The sequence below is a fragment of the Triticum urartu genome, chromosome 1A (genome assembly GCF_056163025.1).
Source record: "Triticum urartu cultivar PI428250 chromosome 1A, HENAU_Tu73, whole genome shotgun sequence".
Classification (NCBI taxonomy): domain Eukaryota; kingdom Viridiplantae; phylum Streptophyta; class Magnoliopsida; order Poales; family Poaceae; genus Triticum; species Triticum urartu.
The window spans coordinates 514,413,667-514,429,491 of record NC_141873.1 but is presented as its reverse complement, the minus strand read 5'-3'; the positions used below and the strand labels follow the sequence as shown (position 1 = coordinate 514,429,491).

At 45.7% G+C, this 15,825-nt stretch overlaps 1 protein-coding gene across 1 annotated transcript; it reads right to left on the bottom strand.

The window, feature by feature from the left end:
• Positions 1-13,610: 13,610 nt before the first annotated feature.
• Positions 13,611-14,385, bottom strand: LOC125533016 (small ribosomal subunit protein eS10z-like; the record flags this gene model as incomplete). Its single annotated transcript, XM_048696825.2, has 2 exons — positions 13,611-13,897; positions 14,310-14,385. Coding segments are annotated over 2 exons (363 nt in total), but the record flags the coding sequence as incomplete, so codon positions are not given.
• Between the last annotated feature and the right edge of the window lie 1,440 nt (positions 14,386-15,825).

Sequence of the window (15,825 nt, the reverse complement as noted above, 5' to 3'; positions counted from 1 at the left end):
ATGTTTTTGCAATTTGAGCATAATAATTTCTTTAGAAACGAGCCTAACTAACAAAAAGGTTTTATGAGTTATATGAATAAAGAGCTTGATGATATGTCTAAATAATTTGATGGTATAAGATCCCAAATTGCTCGTCTAGAAAAGATGACTGCTGAAATTTCGGATATGCAAGCCACCTTAGCCAATAAGATGGCCGCTAAACCGAATTCCTATGAAAATCAAGATGAAGATCTAAAAGTTATTGATGTGTCTCCTATTAAATCTTTGTTTTGCAATATGAATCTTGATGAAACTGAATATGATCTTCCTTTACCTAGAAGGCGTTCTAAAAATTCGGAGTATTTAGATCTTTATGATGAAATTGATGAAAGTGGGATTGAAGAAATAAAAATCTAGATATTGCTAAACCCACTATATTGGATTTCAAGGAATTTAATTATGAAAGTTGCTCTTTAATTGATTGTATTTCCTTGTTGCATTCCGTGCTAAATTCTCCACATGCTTATAGTCAAAAGAAAGCCTTCACCGAACATATTGTTGATGCCTTGATGCAATCTTATGAAGAAAAACTTGAGTTGAAAGTTTCTATCCCTAGAAAACTCTACGATGAGTGGGAACCAACTATTAAAATTAAAATTAAAGATCATGAGTTTTATGCTTTGTGTGATTTGGGTGCTAGTGTCTCCACTATCCCCAAAACTTTGTGTGATTTGCTAGATTTCCGCGATTTTGATGATTGCTCTCTAAACTTGCATCTTGCGGATTCTACTATTAAGAAACCTATGGGAAGGATTAATGATGTTCTTATTTTTGCAAATAGGAATTATGTGCCCGTAGATTTCATTGTTCTTGATATAGATTGCAATCCTTCTTGCCCTATTATTCTTGGTAGACCTTTCCTTAGAACGGTTGGTGCGATTATTGATATGAAGGAAGGGAATATTAGATTTCAATTTCCACTAAAAAAGGGCATGGAACACTTTCCAAGAAAGAAAATAAAATTGCCATATGAAACTATCATGAGATCCACTTATGGATTGCCTACCAAAGATGGCAATACCTAGATCTATCCTCACTTTTATGCCTAGCTAGGGGCGTTAAACAATAGCGCTTGTTGGGAGGCAACCCAATATTATTTTTATTCCTTGCTTTTTGCTCCTGTTTAGTAATAAATAATTTATTTAGCCTCTATTTTGGTTGTGTTTTTTGTGTTTAATTAGTTTTTGTGCCAAGTAGAACCGTTGGGAAGACTTGGGGAAAGTCTTGTTGAACTTGCTGTAAAAAACAGAAACTTTAGCGCTCACGAGAACTGCTGTAAATTTTATTTGGAGAGTGATATTTAGTTAATTATTTTTGCAGATGATTAATATATAAATTCCTCAAGTCCATCAATTTATTTTAGAATTTTTGGGGTTCCAGATCTTGCGCTAGCTACAAATTACTACAGACTGTTCTGTTTTTGACAGATTCTGTTTTTCGTGTGTTGTTTGTTTATTTTGATGAATCTATGGCTAGTAAAATAGTTTATAATCCATAGAGAAGTTGGAATACAGTAGTTTTAACACCAATATAAATAAAGAATGAGTTCATTACAGTACCTTGAAGTGGTCTTTTGTTTTCTTTCTCTAACGGAGCTCACGAGATTTCTATTGAGTTTTGTGTTGTGAAGTTTTCAAGTTTTGGGTGAATTCTTTTGATGGATTATGGAACAAGGAATGGCAAGAGCCTAAGCTTGGGGATGCCCATGGCACCCACAAGATAATCCAAGGACACCAAAAAGTCAAAGCTTGGGGATGCCCCGGAAGGCATCCCCTCTTTCGTCCACTTCCATCGGTAATTTACTTGGAGCTATATTTTTATTCACCAACATGATATGTGTTTTGCTTGGAGCGTCTTGTATTATTTGTGTCTTTGTATTTTAGTGTGCCACAATCATCCTTTCTGTACACACCTTTTGAGAGAGCCATACATGAATTAAAATTTGATAGAATACTCTATGTGCTTCACTTATATCTTTTGAGCTATGTAGTTTTGCTCTATGTGCTTCACTTATATCTTTTGAGCTATGTAGTTTTTCTCTATGTGCTTCACTTATATCTTTTGAGCATTATAATTTTGCTCTATGTGCTTCACTTAGATCTTTTAAGAGCACGGTGGTGGATTTGTTTTAAAGAAACTATTGATCTCTCATGCTTCACTTAAATTATTTTGAGAGTCTCTTAATAGCATGGTAATTTGCTTAATAATAATATGCTTGGTATTCAGGATTTGTGAAACTTTCTTTTGAGTGCATTGAATACTAAGAAAAGATTGAAGCATGATAATTGTTTTGAGATATGGAGGTGATAATATTAGAGTCATGCTAGTTGAGTAGTTGTGAATTTAAAGAATACTTGTGTTAAAGTTTGTGATTCCTGTAGCATGCACATATGGTGAAACGTTATGTGATGAAGTCGGAGCATGGTTTATTTATTGATTGTCTTCCTTATGAGTGGCGGTCGGGGACGAGCGATGGTCTTTTCCTACCAATCTATCCCCCTAGGAGCATGCGCGTAATACTTTGCTTTGATAACTTCTAGATTTTTGCAATAAGTATATGAGTTCTTTATGACTAATGTTGAGTCCATGGATTATATGCACTTTCTCCCATCCTTCCACCATTGCTAGCCTCTCCAATACCGTGCACTTTTCGCCGGTATCATACACCTACCATATACCTTCCTCAAAACAGCCACCATACCTACCTATCATGGCATTTCCATAGCCATTCCGAGATATATTGCCATGCAACTTTCCACCGTTCCGTTTTTTATGGCACGCTCCATCATTGTCATATTGCTAGCATGATCATGTAGTTGACATCGTATTTGTGGGAAAGCCACCGTTCATAATTCTTTCATACATGTCACTCTTGATTCATTGCATATCCCGGTACACCGCCGGAGGCATTCATATAGAGTCATATTTTGTTCTAAGTATCGAGTTGTTGAGTTGTAAGAAAAATAAAAGTGTGATGATCATCATTTTTAGAGCATTATCCCAAGTGAGGAAAGAATGATGGAGACTATGATTCCCCCATAAGTCGGGATGAGACTCCGGACGAAAAATAAAAAAAAATAAAAAAAGAGGCCATAAAAAAGAGAAAAGGCCCAAATGAAAAAATGAGAGAAAAATAGAAAAGGGACAATGTTCTATCCTTTTACCACACTTGTACTTCAAAGTAGCACCATGATCTTCATGATAGAGAGTCTCTCGTTATGTCACTTTCATATACTAGTGGGAATTTTACATTATAGAACTTGGCTTGTATATTCCAATGATGGGCTTCCTCAAAATGCCCTAGGTCTTCGTGAGCAAGCAAGTTGGATGCACACCCAGTTAGTTTCTTTTGATGAGATTTCATATACTTATAGCTCTAGTGCATCCGTTGCATGGCAATCCCTACTCACTCACATTGATATCTATTGATGGGCATCTCCATAGCCCGTTGATACGCCTAGTTGATGTGAGACTATCTTCCCCTCTTTTTGTCTTCTCCACAACCACCATTCTATTCCACATATAGTGCTATATCCATGGCTCACGCTCATGTATTGCGTGAAGATTGAAAAAGTTTTGAAAAAGTTAGAGTATGAAACAATTGCTTGGCTTGTCATCGGGGTTGTGCATGATTTAAATACTTTGTGTGGTGACGATAGAGCATAGCCAGACTATATGATTTTGTAGGGATAACTTTCTCTGGCCATGTTATTTTGAAAAGACATAATTGCTTTGTTAGTATGCTTGACGTATTATTATTATTATGTCAATATAAACTTTTGTCTTGAATCTTTTGAATCTGAATATTCATATCACAATTAAGAAGATTTGCATTGAAATTATGCCAAGTAGCACTCCGCATCAAAAACTCTCTTTTTATCATTTACCTACTCGAGGACGAGCAAGAATTAAGCTTGGGGATGCCTGATACGTCTCCAACGTATCTATAATTTTTGATTGCTCCATGCTATATTATCTACTGTTTTGGACTATATTGGGCTTTATTTTCCACTTTTATATTATTTTTGGACTAACCTATTAACCGGAGGCCCAGCCCAGAATTGTTGTTTTTTTGCCTATTTCAGTGTTTCGAAGAAATGGAATATCAAACGGAGTCCAAACGAAATAAACCTTTCTGGAACGTGATTTTCTTCCCGAATATGACCCAGGAGACTTGGACCCTACGCCAAGGAAGCTTCGAGGTGGGCACGAGGTAGGGGGTGCGCCCTATACCCCCAGGCGCGCCCCCACCCTCGTGGGCCCACCGAAGCTCCACCGACGTACTTCTTCCTCCTATATATACCTACGTACCCCCAAACAAACAGAGGCGGAGCCAAAAACCTAATTCCACCGCCGCAACTTTCTGTATCCACGAGATCCCATCATGGGGCCTGTTCTGGAGCTCCGCCGGAGAGGGACATCATCACGGAGGGCTTCTACATCATCATAGCCTCTCCGATGAAGTGTGAGTAGTTTACCTCAGACCTTCGGGTCCATACTTATTAGCTAGATGGCTTCTTCTCTCTTTTTGGATCTCAATACAAAGTTCTCCCCCTCTCTCGTGGAGATCTATTCGATGTAATCTTCTTCTTTTTGCGGTGTGTTTGTTGAGACCGATGAATTGTGGGTTTATGATCAAGTCTATCTATGAATAATATTTGAATCTTCTCTGAATTCTTTTATGTATGATTGGTTATCTTTGCAAGTCTCTTCGAATTATCCATTTGGTCTGCCAACTAGATTGGTAGTTCTTTCCATGGGAGAAGTGCTTAGCTTTGGGTTCGATCTTGCGGTGTCCTTTCCCAGTGACAGTAAGGGCAGCAAAGCACGTATTGTATCATTGCCATCGAGGATAACGAGATGGGGTTTATTTCATATTGCATGAATTTATCTCTACAACATGTCATCTTGCTTAAAGCGTTACTCTGTTTTTAACTTAATACTCTAGATGCATGCTGGATAGCGGTCGATGAGTGGAGTAATAGTAGTAGATGCAGAATCATTTCGGTCTACTTGTCACGGACGTGATGCCTATATACATGATCATGCCTAGATATTCTCATAACTATGCTCAATTCTGTGAATTGCTCAACAGTAATTTATTCACCCACCGTAGAATACTTATGCTCTTGAGAGAAGCCACTAGTGAAACCTATGGCCCCCGGGTCTATTCTCATCATATCAATCTCCGTCACTTTAATCTTGCTTTGCTTTTTTACTTTGCCTTTTACTTTTCACTTTGCATCTCTATACCAAAAATACCAAAAATATTATATCTATCAGATCTCATTCTCGTAAGTGACCGTGAAGGGATTGACAACCCCTAATTGCGTTGGTTGCGAGTAGCTATCATTTTGTGCAGGTACGAGGGACTTGAGCGTGGCCTCCTACTAGATTGATACCTTGGTTCTCAAAAACTGAGGGAAATACTTACGCTACTCTGCTGCATCATCCTTTCCTCTTCGGGGAAATCCAATGCAAGCTCAAGAGGTAGCACAGACGCGCAGCTCGCCACCCTTGCCCGGGTGGGGAGCTACACTAGGTTGGCGGCGGTCGCCGCGTATCGCCCTTGCTTCCTGAAGCTCCCGGGTGGCCTTGGTGATGAACTCCTGAGCACCGGGCGCTCCTCGCTTGGTGCCCTCCCAAGGTAAACGTGCCGTGAAGCACGCCTCCACGTGGTGCCCGAGTGCCTCCCTCGTCATGTTGGCCAGGTCTGAGGCCCTCTAGAAGAGAGCCCCCGAGCCCTGCCCAAGGAGGGCGCACGGCACGCCTTCCTATGCGAGGGAGGGAGGCACCCCAGGTGCGGGCGCCGATCCTGAGGTGGCATCGCCAGAGGCGCCGCTCCCCTGAGGCCCTGTGCGGAGTAGCTGCTTCTTCTTCTCAGGGATGGCCTCAGGAGGGTACCACGTGCCCTCGCTGTCAGGGTCCTCGACTGCTGCGGCTTGGAAGGCGCGCTCGAGCGAGCGCACCGCATCTCTTTCTTCGCAGGGCACTGTGATGATTCCGCCGTTTCCCGGCATCTTGAGGACATTTTGGCCATGGTGGGTCACTGCCATGAATTTGGCTAACACTGGGTACCCGAGGATGGCATTGTACGGCAGACGGATGTGGGCGACGTCAAAGTCGACGAGCTCAGTGTGGTAGTTGTCACGCAGACCAAAGGTGATAGGGAGACGAACTTGCCCTATCAGTCACTCCTAAAAAGGTCTTAGTAGGCCGCAGCTCATCATAGGGAACTTGAAGGCCGTCGAACGTTTCGACGGATAGGACACTGAGCCCCGCGCCGCCATCGATGAGGGTCTTGGTGACTGATACGTCTCCAACGTATCTATAATTTTTGATTGCTCCATGCTATATTATTTACTGTTTTGAATGTTTATGGGCTTTATTATACACTTTTATATCATTTTTGGGACTAACCTATTAACCCAGAGCCCAGTGCCAGTTTATGTTTTTACCCTGTTTTAGGGTTTCGAAGAAAAGGAAAACCAAACGGAGTCCAATTGACCTAAAACTTCACGGAACTCATTTTTGGAAGGAAAGAAGCCGAGAAGACTTGGAGTGCACATCGGGGGATCTGCGAGGTCACGAGGCAGGGGGGGCGCGCCCTCCACCCTCGTGAGCCCCTCGTGCCCCCCTAATGCACTTCTTCCGCCTATATATCTCCATATACCCTAAAAACATCCGTGAGCACAATAGATCGGGAGTTCCGCCGCCAGAAGCCTCCGTAGCCACCGAAAGCCAATCTAGACCCGCCCCGGCACCCTGCCGGAGGGGGAATCCTTCTCCGGTGGCCATCTTCATCATCCCGGTGCTCTCCATGACGAGGAGGGAGTAGTTCTCCCTCGGGGCTGAGGGTATGTACCAGTAGCTATGTGTTTGATCTCTCTCTCTCTCGTGTTCTTGAGGTGATACGATCTTGATGTATCGCGAGCTTTGCTATTATATTTGGATCCTATGATGTTTCTTCCCCCCTCTACTCTCTTGTAATGAATTGAGTTTCCCCTTTGAAGTTATCTTATCGGATTGAGTCTTTAAAGATTTGAGAACACTTGATGTATGTCTTGTCGTGCGTATCTGTGGTGACAATGGGATACTACGTGATTCACTTGATGTATGTTTTGGTGATCAACTTGCGGGTTCCGCCCATGAACCTATGCATAGGGGTTGGCACACGTTTTCGTCGTGATTCTCCGGTAGAAACTTTGGGGCACTCTTTGAGGTCCTATGTGTTGGTTGAATAGATGAATTTGAGATTGTGTGATGCATTCGTATAATCATACCCACGGATACTTGAGGTGACATTGGAGTATCTAGGTGACATTAGGGTTTTGGTTGATTTGTGTCTTAAGGTGTTATTCTAGTACGAACTCTAGGGCTGTTTGTGACACTTATAGGAATAGCCCAACGGATTGATTGGAAAGAATAACTTTGAGGTGGTTTCATACCCTACCATAATCTCTTCGTTCGTTCTCCGCTATTAGTGACTTTGGAGTGACTCTTTGTTGCATGTTGAGGGATAGTTATGTGATCCAATTATGTTAGTATTGTTGAGGGAATTTACACTAGTGAAAGTATGAACCCTAGGCCTTATTTCCACACATTGCAATACCATTTACGCTCACTTTTATCATTAGTTACCTTGCTGTTTTTATATTTTCAGATTACAAATACCTTTATCTACCATCCATATACCACTTGTATCACCATCTCTTCGCCGAACTAGTGCACCTATACAATTTACCATTGTATCGGGTGTGTTGGGGACACAAGAGACTCTTTGTTATTTGGTTGCAGGGTTGCTTGAGAGAGACCATCTTCATCCTATGCCTCATACGGATTGATAAACCTTAGGCCATCCACTTGAGGGAAATTTGCTACTGTCCTACAAACCTCTGCACTTGAAGGCCCAACAACGTCTACAAGAAGAAGGTTGTGTAGTAGACATCAGTGACCTGGACATTGCTGATGACGGGTGAGCAGAGCATTGGGAGGACACCAGCGGTCACCGCGCATTTGAGCTGGTCCGCCGAGCTGAAGGTGATGGCGTACTTGGAACATCTGAGCGGGCGCGTGGCCTCGAGCTTGGGGAGGGCTGCATTCACCTCGCGAGAGAACTGCTTGAAGATGCGTTGGGAAGCGGGGGCTTGAGCACCACCCAAGATGCAAGCGATGGCGCGCGGCTCCTGGAAGCCCCCAGCCCCCTCGTCCTGATGGTGCTCGTCATTCCTTCTTGGTGGAGGCGGCAGCGGAGGGAGACCAGGATTTCCATGAGGACGGTCCTCGCGAGGCTAGTCCCTCCAGGCGCCCTCACGAGGCTGGTCGCGCCACTCCTGGCGGGATCCGCGGTCGTCCCAGCGTCCTCCGCCTCGTCCTCCTCCTCGGCCGTAGCCCCGGTCGTTGCGCTCGGGGCGTCGACCGAAGCGTCTATCTCGAATGGCCCTGAGCTCTTGAGAATCATTGGTGTTGTGGCTGCGCATGTTGTGGAAGGCGCAGAATGGATGGCCGCCCTTGGTTGACTCGGGGAGGTCCCGACCGCGCTTTGTGTCTGGCTGTGCCGCGAGTACGGCCACTCCCTTGCGCTTCATGTCCTTGACCTTGGCCTTCTTCTCTTCTGGATCGGCAGCAGGGAGCTCGAGGAGGGAGAGACACCCTTCCTCAGCTCTCGCGCACTTGGTTGCTATGTTGAACAGCTCCAGAGTCGTGCATAGCTCCTCGTGGATGGCGAGCTCCTCCTTCATGTTGATGTCGTGGATGCCATCGGAAAACACTGAGATGATGGCCTCATCCGTCACCTTGGGGATCTTGAGACGCATGCTGTTGAAGCGCTGGATGTACTTCTGCAGGGTCTCTCCCAGCTGTTGCTTGATGTGGCGCAGGCCACCCGCGGCCGGAGGGCCGTCGCGAGTGCCCTGGAAGTTGGCAATGAAGCGGTCGCGCATCTCATCCTAGGTGGAGATCTAGCCTGGAGGCAGGTTCAGGAGCCATGAGCGAGAGCCATCTTTGAGAGCCATGGGAAACCAGTTCGCCATGACTTTTTCGTCGCCGTTGGCCGCCTCAATGCTCGGTTCGTAGAGCAGCAGGAACTCCGCAGGGTCAGGGGTGCCATCGTAGCGAGGAGGCAGATCCGTCTTGAACTTGCCTGGCCAGATGATGCTACGCAGCTCAGGAGTGAAGGTGCGGCAGCCTGTCGTGGCCACCGGAGCCCTTTGCAGATGCGGGGCCTGACCTTGATTTTCGCACACCGCCGACGCAGGTGGCACGCGCTCTTGTCGTGGTGGTGCTGGGAGCGCTGGAGCGTTTTATTGTGGCCGGGGAACCTCTTGACAGCTTCCTTCTTCATGCGCGGGCACGCGGCGCAGTGGATCATGCCGCGGGGCCGCATGTCTTGGGGCGAGGACACCGTCTTGACGCAGAGGGGGTGGTGGCGCTCCGTGAGCTACATCGCCCGCAGCTGGAGGTGGGCAAGGCAGTGAGAGGGATGGTGCAGGAGAGCCCCCAGCGGCACTGACGAGCTCAGCGATGCGGTCCAACCAGTCCTTGTAGAGGTCGTTGACTGGATGGTAACGCAGGAGCTCGCGTGCCATGAGCAACGCCGCCTGCGCGTCCGTGGGTGCGCGACGAGTGTGAGACGATGAGCCGGCCGGAGTCAAAGATGGGGTGGCGGTGCGGCCTTCCCGCCGCACAGAGGGTTGCAGTGAGGACGCTTGCTGCTCGTTTGCCGCCGGACCGGTAGCGGTGTTGGCCCGCCGATAGGGGTCGTCTGAGCGACACGGGCGGTGAGGGTGGCCCGGCGCTCAGCGCGGGCTCGTCGTGCATCTGCCATTGATGCAGTGGAGTGGCGGAACATGGATCAACGGAAGGAAAGCTTCAGTGCACCCCTGCCTGGCGCGCCAAATGTCGGATTTCGGGTTCCGGCAAAACCCTTGAGGTTCAAACATTGGGGTGCGCACGAAGATCTCTCCTCCCCCAAGCTCTCACCCTCACCGCAATCTCAAGGCTTAGCGCGTTGAACTCGCAGAACAAAGGGACACAAGATTTATATTGGTTCAGGCCACCGATATGGTGTAATACCCTACTCTAGTGTGGTGTGGTGGATTGCCTCTTGGGCTGAGGATGAACAGTTATAAGGGAAGAACAACCTCCCGAGGAGAGGTGTTCTTGTGCTTGGCGAGCTTGTGTGGTTGGCTTGGTGTAGTGGATCCAGTCCAAAATGTGTTCTCTCTCCTCTACGGTGGTGGCTAGTCCTATATATAGAGGCCCAGGTCCTCTTCCCAAATATTAGGCGGGAAGAGATCCCACAACGGCCAATTTAAAGGGGGACAACTAGTACAAGCTATCTTGACAAAAGATGGTCTCCGCCTGCCAAAGGCTCTGGTGATGACGTTGTCCTGGGGTTCCATGGTGAGCTCCGTCCTGCTGGTCTTGGTCTCGTTGCACCGATATGGAAACCTTTGCCTGCTGCCTCGGGACTCCTCGCCTGTGCTTGCCTCCTTAGCACCAAAGAGGAAATGAGGACACTGCGCCTGCTTGGTGCCCGCCTGGCCTTGGTCGTCATGGCTTGCAAGGGTATGTAGATGCACTCCCCTTTCCCTCGTTGCTAGATAACTCCATAGATTGATCTTGCTGATGCATAGAAATTTTTTAAATTCTGCTACGTTCCCCAACAATTTTTTCTATCAATTTTTGATCGGCTTCATGGGCCAAGCCCAACATTCCAGCTTTTTTATTTTCTAGGCCTTCGGCCTTTTTGCTTCCATTTCTTATTTGGGCCTTTTTACAGTCCATTTTGGACCAGGTGTGTTTTCTTTTGCTCATCCAATTAGGTCCCACTTGTCAGTTTTCTTTTGTTTCTTTCCACTAGTGAAATGGGACCAAGTGTGTTGTTTAGGTGCCACACATCAGTTCTCTATTTGTGCAACAACCAATAACTTGATTCAAACAGAGCCAATAACACATAAATTTTCAAACAAAAGCCAAATAATGGCAGGTAGTTTACAATGATGGCAGTACAAATCAGGTATTGAAATATAGAATATAGCTAAATATTAACATGTCCAACTCCAGAGAGCTAAAACACATTGTTGGGTGCGAGTTCTCTTTAGGATTCGACTCCTGTAGTTCCTTGTACAGCAACTTTTGACGAATTAAGGCCAAAATTTGTGAGTTATAAATCAAGTTAAGAATATAATCAAGTGAATCCATGCATATAACATTCTTCTAACAATGAAAAATAGCTGCAGAATTTGAGATCTAATAAGAAACCATGCATATAGCATTCTCGTAACAGCAAGACTGAGATATATTTGGGAAGGGAAAATGACAAGTATCAACCCAGTGCAAGATAACACAGCAACTATGTCAAAGTTATTCAGATTTCCTGATGTGTGTGTCACATTATACATGCATCAAGCATCAGGTGACAAAGCAAACTATTCTGGAATAGATACAAAACAAGCATGTATTGACCATCCTACTGGTAGCAAGTACATAAAGGTAATCACTTAACAAGCAGCGCAAACATGAACGAGTCACATAACTAAGTACAATCCAATATCCCAGCTGAGAGTGAACATGTATTTGACATTTTAGGATTTCAATACATGCACGACAGAGAGTGGCGCTCTGTTCTTACCATGGCACAAGCGAGAGATGTCCCCGACGATGCCCTGCTTCTCCAGCTCGCACTAAGGCTCAACCAGCTCCGCGGTGTGGATGATGCCCCCTCCTTGCTCCATCCAGAAGGCAGGCCACGGACTAGGAAGCCCTGCATATTACAATTTGCACAAGTTGGGAGAAATACAAGGAACTGGTATCAAGCAGAGCACAAGTTGAGAGAAAGTTACAGTCCAGGAGCCGACCTTCCAAGGGAGTAGCATGATGCGTCGTCGCGGTGCCTTCATCTGGAGTTGCAGGCCGGAGTTGTGAGCTGCTGCTTTGCTTCCCCACATAGCACGCCTAGGTTCTCCTAACATACCAACCCGAAAGACAAAAACATGATTAGGGAGCTGGTACATCAGAAAAGGAATCTATGCACGAATGACATACACAACTAAAAAAATAAAATCAGTATTTCACATATTATTAGAATTGCATATTAGATGTCTGCAAGATAAGTGTTGCTTCATATAAGATGTTTAGTGATTTAACAATCAGTAAGCTGCAGGAAATTTTGTTTGCCATGTCACCCAATGTTTACTATCAAAAAATAGAAATTATTCACTGTTAATGCATTTGAGCTATAAGATAACCAACTAATGTTCTGTGCCATTGAGATGATTTTAGCCCTTCACATGATGGTTCATTGTTATCCATGTTAGCACATCAGGCTTGGAGCTTACGTATATAACAAGAAAAGTAGATTAAGCAATGCATCCAGATAACACAAGGAGGCAAGCACTAGTAAATCTTGACTCTCGTGCCACTACATGTACATAACAAGTATTTGACACATTCCTGGAAGCATGCAAATACAGGCAATATTATTTGTCTAATGAAATACATGACATATTCTCCTCGCGTATTCTCCAATTAAACACTTGATGGTGGCTAGAGCGAAACAAACAAAGGGAGAGACAAGTCTTCACCTTGCAACAAGGGGACTCATACCCAGCCAAATCGGAACAAATTGAACCCGCGGCAGCAACTTCTATATAAAACATTTGCTCAAAACGATGCTCAAGAGGAAGACACACTTTCTCAACATTGCATTCCAATCATATAGAACAAATTGCAAAAATAAGAACAGTGGATAAAATCGTAGTCTAGATCACGCCGCAAAAAAACATCAAAATCATAGAACATATAGGTTCCATCATGATTTTAAGAAACATTGCGCTAGAGAAGTAGGCTTGCAATGCAAACTTTCTGCAAATGGTTGCAAAACAAACCACCAACAATCAGAAGAATGAGCATGTTAGTTAGACTATATGTGGCTACACACACAAAATTCAAAACTATAACTAAGGCGAGAGGGGAAAGATATGGGGAAGTAAGTGTCGACGAAGGACTCGACCATCTCCCTCCGCTCCTCCTTAGTCTTCCTCACCCGTGGCTTATTCTCCTGCGCCTGCATGCAACACTGCCCCATTCCTTCAGACAACCAGACGAGATGTGCACAATTGCCGTATTGTTGTTCAACGTACGAAAGATGCCTGTCAGGAAGACGAAATCAAATGAATAAGAACCCCACATAAACAAAGAGGTTGAACAATGATTCTACAAAGTATTACCTCCGGTCATAAATAAGTGAACTAAAACCACATCACTTATTTATTAACAGAGGGAGTGATATTCAGCTTCTGCAGTCAAAGGAGACCCGTAAACTCATTGCACACAGTTGCAAAAGCACATTATGCAATAGCAATACAACATTAGTGTGGGTGTGTGTGTGTGTGTGCCGCAGTTACCTACAGATCCTACTAAGCGAAGCCGGTAGTTAGGTTGTTGGTTTGGTACTTGTCGAACTAAAAATCTAGTGCATAGCTAGATGATCAATGAGGTTATATTCTCAACATCAACAGCAACCCTTATGCCCAAAACAGACAGACAGAATGATGGACATATTTAGCTCACCTGGGGCGGTCACCCGGTGGTCTAGAGCCGAAGGGGCGGGACGGGGGCTTGGCGGACTTCTTGAGGGTGTTGGGCACGATCTCAGACGGCAGGTTGAGGAAGGTGCGGAGGAACTCAATGTCGTCGTTGGTCAGGTACCAGTAGTAGTGCTGCCACGAGAAGGTCTCCCTGACGTACTCCTTGGACTTGAAGCTCTGCATGAGCTTGATGACCTCGAGGTTCAAGGCATCGACCTGGGGGTGCTTGGCCAGGTTGTAGTCCTTCTTGGCGTACAAGACTCCCTCTGCACACGCATCACAATAGATTCATCAGTAAAATCATTCAGTCCGTCCAAAGGAGTGGCATTCTTGCACACATCAAAAGTTGAAATTAGCACCAAGGAATTCAGTTAAGATGCTCAGACTACTGTAATAGTCAGTAGAATTCTTCCAGATTGCAGCTTGACATGAATAAGATTCTATAGTTAGGATGTTAGTGGTGTCCAAATTGTCTATGCTCGAACCTTGCAGCAACCGCGCATTAGAGCGAACTCGCTGCGGTCAATGGATGCCAAGAACACTGATGGGGCAACATGGTTAAAACCCTACGCAACACATGGATCGAACCCTATAGAAGAAGACTAAAGAGATGGCATCTGAATCCTGGCCACGGCCGGCGCGGTGCGTAAAATGGGCGGGGGTGGGGGAGGAGCTCACCCTGGAAGAGGTACTTGCAGATCTCGCGGCGGTTCTTCTTGGAGATGATCTGCGGAGGGAGACAAGGGAGGTCAGATTAGGCGGTTCTACGACTGGGGCAACCAACAGGGAGAATGTTGGGTCTTCAAGCAGTCCGGCAAGCTCAACGCCGAACATAAGGGGCGGGATACACCAAGCGAAGACGAGGATGAACCTCGCAAGCAAAGCATTGGGGAACAGAAGAAATTTCCACCCGAAGTTAATACGGTAAACGTGTTACACGTGATAAAGGGGAGAAACAAAGCGGCACTCCCAGATAAATATGCCCAAGGGCCTATCACCGCGGAGTTCTGCCACTGGCCATCTCAACCGATCACCTTCGACCATCAGGATTACTCGGCAAGTATCCGGCGCGCAGGATGGGCTGCTTTGGAATTAGATCCAATAATTGACAGATACCACTTCACACGAGTCCTGACGGTGGCAGCAGTCTAAACCTGATATATCAGGACACGATCCGCAAAATGGGGATAGACCTAACGAAAATTTGCCACAGCAATACTACCTTTAGAGGAGTAACGCCAGGCCCAGGGGCTCATTGCACGGGCTCCCTGCTACTAGAGGTTATATTCGGCTTCCCCGACAACTTCTATAAGCGAAAATTTAACCTTCCACATTGCTCTGTTCCAAAGTGGCTATCAAACATTACTTGGACATGAAGCTTTCGCTTGCTTTAACGCAATACCGCATTATGCTTCCCTCATGCTTAAGATGCCCAGTCCACGTGGCATCATTACAGTAAATGGAAATATTGAGCGATCCCTGCGCGCCGAAGAGAGTGCGGCTGCCTTGGCAGCCGCACACTAAAAGGCCCGACCAACTTAAGCATTCGATAGGTCGTCAAGACCACGGACACGGTTAGACGAGTCCGGCTCAGCTATATGTAATTCATACAGGTTTGATGACCACACCCCTATTACAAATACAAGGGGCTCAACGCGCGCAGACAAGTGGCAATTTTTACTCATCTTGAACTATACATGGTTTCTTTAAACCTACCTTTTTGCATGACAACTTTTCACCTAAGTTCCTCTCTTTTACAGATGACCGTCATGCTACACCCGTCCAGGATACGACACAACGGAGACACAGGCGCAGACGTGCAGCAGGGACCCGTTTCAAGGATTCTTTTCAGATTAAGACCCTGCGTAAACCTTTCTTACTGTCTCTTGTTGATACACATCCCTCGGATTCTCAGTACTATTGAGAAGGATGCTGACGTCTTGGCATGTGGCCACGTCAGACTAATGCACGTACCTGGACACCAGGGGCTTCTTACAAAGGGCACTGTTTAGGCCCGGTTTATACCATAAAGACCGAATACCTTAGAGAGTGTTCGGCGTCGCGAGTTTGGCCTTATATGCATCAGCTCCGAATCATGTCTTTGGTCAAATGTTGGGTTTGCCCGGCTCCAGTGTTTTGCTGCCTTACATTCCGCTCTATCGGCTAAGGTGGCACCAGGAGAACTACTGCGATT